At 56.4% G+C, this 4,987-nt stretch overlaps 1 protein-coding gene across 1 annotated transcript; it reads right to left on the bottom strand.

Annotated features, from left to right (window-relative positions):
- Window positions 1-1,536: 1,536 nt before the first annotated feature.
- FBXO46 (F-box protein 46) lies at window positions 1,537-4,695 on the bottom strand. The gene has a single exon (XM_023182517.2). It carries the CDS (start codon window positions 4,406-4,408, stop codon window positions 2,597-2,599), a length of 1,812 nt encoding a protein of 603 aa, XP_023038285.1. The 5' UTR covers window positions 4,409-4,695; the 3' UTR covers window positions 1,537-2,596.
- Between the last annotated feature and the right edge of the window lie 292 nt (window positions 4,696-4,987).

Here is a 4,987-nt window from a genome sequence, read left to right as displayed (position 1 = left end):
TGTTTTTTCGTTTGATTTCTGCATCCTGAAAACCTCTGCAGTCTTCCGGGTCATCCTTACCTGAGCTTGTAGTTCTCTGGGATCCCAGTTCCTGCAGTTGCTCACCGTGGGCCGGCTTTGGCCTTGACTTTTGCTTGCTCCTTCCAGTAAGGCTGCGAAGTAAGAAACCCCAGTGTGTCCACATCAGCAAACACCCTGAGAGCAAATGTGGCTTCTGAGCCCCATATACCATTCTCTTAACTATTTGGCGTGGTGGGTCCTTACTGCATTTTATTGCCTATTTGATCCTTTTAAGGAGATTTTTTTTTTTCAGTTGTTCTCAACAGGAAGGTCCGAATAATCTAACTCACCCTCCCCACAAGATTCAAACCCGGGTCTTTTTGATTCTAAAATCTAAGCATTAAATCACTACCATAACGTATCCTAGTCTTCTGGAAATTCTGATTTCCTGAGAAGAACATCAGAGACTTAGCTGCCTCCCAATGTCCATTTTTCCCTTTCTTTAAACTGAAAATTTAAGATGCCCAAGCTGGACGCAGTGGCTCACCCCTGTAATCCCAGCACTTTGGGAAACTGAGGCGAGTGGATTACTGGAGGCCAGGAGTTCAAGAGCAGCCTAGACAACATGGTGAAACCCTGTCTCTACTAAAATACAAAAATTAGCCGGGTGTGGTGGTGAGTACCTGTAATCCCAGCTACTCAGGAGGTTGAGGCAGGAGAATCATTTGAGCCTGGGAGGCGGAGGTTGCAGTGAGCCGAGATCGCACCACTGCACCCTAGCCTGGGCGACAGATCAAGACTGTCTTAAATAAATAAATAAGTGGCTATTTTAAAACTGTAATTACAGGGATTTTTAAAGAGAGTTTTGTTGGGCTATTGCACCCAGCTAAAAGACCGCATTTCCTAGACTCTACTGCAGCCCTTCTGTGGCTAAGTCTGACGGGTGAGATGTATATAGAAGCATAGTGTAGTGCTTCTGGGAGGAAGGGGGCCTCCCTTCCGGCAAAATGGTGAGAGTAAAAGCAAAATAACCTTGGCTGGGCACCGTGGCTCACTCCTGTAATCCCAGCACTTTGGAAGGCTGAGGAAGGAGGATTGCTTGAGCCCAGGAGTTTGAGATCAACTTGGGCAACTTAGTGACCCCATCTGTACCAAAAAAAATTTAAAAATTATCTCGGTATGTGGCGCACACCTGTAAAAAACCAGCTGCTTGGCAGGATGAGGTGGGAGGTTTCCTTGAGCCCAGGAGGTTGCTGCAGTGAGCTGTGATCACACCACTGCACTCCAGCCTGGGTGACAGAATGAGACCCTGTCTCTATGGGGGGGGAAAAAAAAAATCTTGTTCAAGCTTCTACTATTTTGAGATTTTTCAAATCCAAACCGACACAGATGAGAAGAGTAAAAAATAATCTCAGACTAAGGGACTTGGCTAGGGATCCCTTCTCTCTCCACTTTTTCCATCCCCCATGCACAGGCCTACAACTCCCCTCTCTTCCCAAACCCTCCCTTCACAACACACAAACCAGTCTGCGCACAGCCTTATAAATATTGATTTTATAGAAAGGACCAACTCAAAATTGGTCAGATGCCACACGCTAGAAGCTTCCAGAACCACAATGATGGAAAGAAAAAAAAAACAAAACACAGAGAGAACAAACAAAAATACCCCAGACCAAAATGCCTGAAAAATCAAGGTCTTGGTTGACCAAAGGATTCTTAAAGAAACATGTGGCCGGGGTGAGGAGACCCCAATGCCTGAATGAGAGCCCAGAGTGGAAGGAAAAACAACCCAGAAATGCAAATCCGAAGTCCCTGCCCACGGGGCCCCCCCACGCTGTCAAAAGCGAGGCAAAGGGCTTCACAGCTTCATGGGGGTGGGGTTGATGGCAGTAGCTTAAATAATAACGGGAGGAGGAGGATTTTTATACTTCAGCTTTTTTTTTTTTTTTTTTGCCCCCCTCTTCTCTTCTATGGGGAAGAGGAGAGACTGGTAGCTTGAGGTTAAGGAGAAAAGTTATTTTCCCCTCACTTCTTTAATAGGCAAACCATCCAGAAATGGCGAACTGTCATGATAAAATGCCAGATCCCACCTGTGACCCGATAGCCCCCAATTCCTAGAGAAGCGGGAGCTGTGGTGTGGCAGGTTAGGAGAGGTGCCAACCTTGGGCGATGCAGCCTCTTGGGAAATAACAGCTCCAGCGAGAAAGAACTGGGGCGAGGGAGAGGATGGGGGCCAGAATGGGGGAACCCTTACGTGGTACCAAAATTAGCTGCCGTCTGCTCCCTGCTGGTGGGTCCCTGGGGTGGAGAGCGTGGCAGGGAAGGGGGTTGGGGCTGAATGGAGAATAAAGTGAGATGCTGATAAAAAAAACACCCTTCTCAGAGGGTCCACGGCCCTGGTTCTGAAGAGTAGAAAATCAACAGGATCAAGCAGAGTGCTTTCCTGCGTCACCCCTGCTGAACCCCAGCTCAGTTCCAGTGGGGGATCAATGCTGCCTGGAGTGAGGGAATGGGCAGGCGGCCCAGTCCGGACCCTCGGCTCCTGGGGGAGAGGGGAGGGGTGGGCATGGTGGGCTCTCCCCCCCCTCCCCCGGCTTCACCTCCCCTCCTCCCGGCCTGCCCGGCCTCCGCCCGGCCCATTGCAAGGCAGCACCCAGTTGTTATCGTGGAGGCCCAGGCGGCAGCCGGGCGTCTCACGGTCGGCTCGGCGGCAGCACATCCAGTAGGAACGTCCGTAAGGCAGGTCATGGTGGTAGGGCTTGGGGTGCCAGCGGCAGAGCGACACATCGCCCTTTTCGTATCTCTTGCGGCACTGCTTGCAGGGGTCATCGCGGTAGAGCGGGTCTCGGCTCCAGCGCGAGTCTGTGGCCCGCACGCCGAATGCCTCGATGATGCCCTTGAAGTGGTGGCAGGTGCACTTGAGGGCGGCCAGCGCGCGCGTGGGCAGGAAGCTGAAGATCTTGACCAGCACGTGCTCTGGCAGCAGCAGCATGTACTGTCGCGGCTCCAGCAGCCGCTGAATCTTGAAGCGGATCTCTAGGAAGTCGTGCGACACGTGCCGGTACAGGCGACACAGGGAGGTGTCCGCCGTGCCCTCGGCATCGTCTGGGCCGGGCGCGGTGGCCGGGGAGTCTGCCGGGGGTGGCTCCGGGGGCCCGTCAGGCCCGCGGTTCTGGAGAAAGAAGAGCTGGCCCGGAGGCGGCGGCTCCTCCGGGCTGACCGTCAGGCACACAGTCTCCTCCTTCACGTTCTTGGTACCATCCTTGCCAAAGAAGATGCACTCATCTACGACGCCCGTCACCACCACGTCCACGTGGAAGCCTGACGCTCCGCAGTCCCGGGCAGGGGGCGGAGGGGGCGCCGGGGGAGTGTCCTCGGCCCTGGCGGGCGCCGGGCTCTCACTCTCGCTGGCCTCATCCGCCCTGGCCAGCAGGAACTCCACGTTGCTGGGGAGGGCATCCCGCGAGGGGCTGATGAGCTGGTATAAGTCACACGTGATCTTGTCCTTGGCTCGGGCCCCAGGACCTGGGCTGCCAGGGTAGGCACAACCAGGCCTGCCCCCGCCCCCACTGGGCAGACCGCTGTCTGGTGCACGGGGCTCCCGGCCATTGGAGATGCGGAAGGCGATGCGCACCTCCCCAGGGCCTGGCCCGGGTCGCTCTTCCTTGCGGAGGCCCTTGGTGGGAGGACTGTCCCTCTGCGCCTCAAAGTGGGCCACGGCCTCGGCTACACGGCTGCAGTCCCCACCACCGGACCGCCGTTCAGACCCCACCCCCTTGGCCGGTCCACCCTGCTCCGCGGACACAAAAACTACAGGCGCTGGGGTGGCCGGTCGTGGGTAGCTCTGCAGGGCCAGGGCTGCCCGCTGTTCCACCAGGGCCACCATCTCGGCCACAGAGAGCAGGTCCACGTCCTCACCCGCTGAGGCAGGGCCCTCCTCAGAGGCAGCCAGGCCCTCCCGGCCCCCTGGGTCAGGAGGAGCTTTGGTGGGGTCAAGACAGCGCCTCCTCCGCTTTGCCTTGGAGCTATCACTGCCCCAGTGTCCCTTGACCTTCATGGAGCTGGCCCGGCTGCCCCCACCACACTGGTGGGCCACAAAGAAGGCCACCTTCTCCTTTGTATTCCCGGGCTTGATGACATACCACGTGTCCAGGAGGACTCGACCCTCATCACCAGCAGCTGCTGCTGAGAGGAGTGGAGCCGGCTGGGAGGCAGGGACCTCGGTGGCCAAGGCAGGTGGTGTGTTCTCTGAGTGGGCAGGCCCATGGTCTGGCTCGGCCCCGCCGCCAGGCTCAGGGCAGGCTGATGGCTTGAGGGCCGCAGAAGGCGGGCGCGGCTGGTTCTGTGAGTAGGTGCCAAAGGGCCGGGGGCACCATAGCTGGAAGGGCAGGAGGCTTCCTCGGTCCATGCTGGGGGATGATGGCAGACGGGCTGGGCTTCACCACATCTCAGGACCTAGGTGGTGGTGGGAGGCTCCACATGCCACCTGGAGACAGGAAGAGGAGGTTGGGGAGCTAGGGGGACAGCCTTTCTTGCCAGGACCACCCCAACCTCCACCTCTCCTTAGAACAAACCAGACCATCAAAACTCTATTCCTGGCTAGGAGTGGTGGCTCACGCCTGTAATCCCAGCACTTTGGGAGGCTGAGGTGAGCAGATCACCTGAGGTCAGGAGTTTGAGACCAGCCTGGCCAACATGGTGAAACCCCATCTCTACTAAAAATACAAAACTGTGCTGAGCGTGATGGTTCACGCCTGTAATCCCAGCTACTCGGGAGGCTGAGGCACGAGAATCGCTTGAACCTGGGAGGCGGAGGTTGCAGTGAGCCGAGATGGCGCCATTACACTCCAGCCAGGGCGACAAGTGCGAAACTCCGTCTCAAAAAAAAAAAAAAAAAAGAACTCTATTCCCACTGCCTTGCTCTGGTGAGCAGACAAAGGGTTGCAGAGGGGATGAGAGATGCCCTTGTAACTTGCAGAGTGGGACC

The sequence above is a fragment of the Piliocolobus tephrosceles genome, chromosome 21, assembly GCF_002776525.5.
Source record: "Piliocolobus tephrosceles isolate RC106 chromosome 21, ASM277652v3, whole genome shotgun sequence".
NCBI classification, from domain to species: Eukaryota; Metazoa; Chordata; class Mammalia; order Primates; family Cercopithecidae; genus Piliocolobus; species Piliocolobus tephrosceles.
Note: the sequence above shows the minus strand (reverse complement) of the source record. Positions and strands in the feature narration are given on the sequence as shown.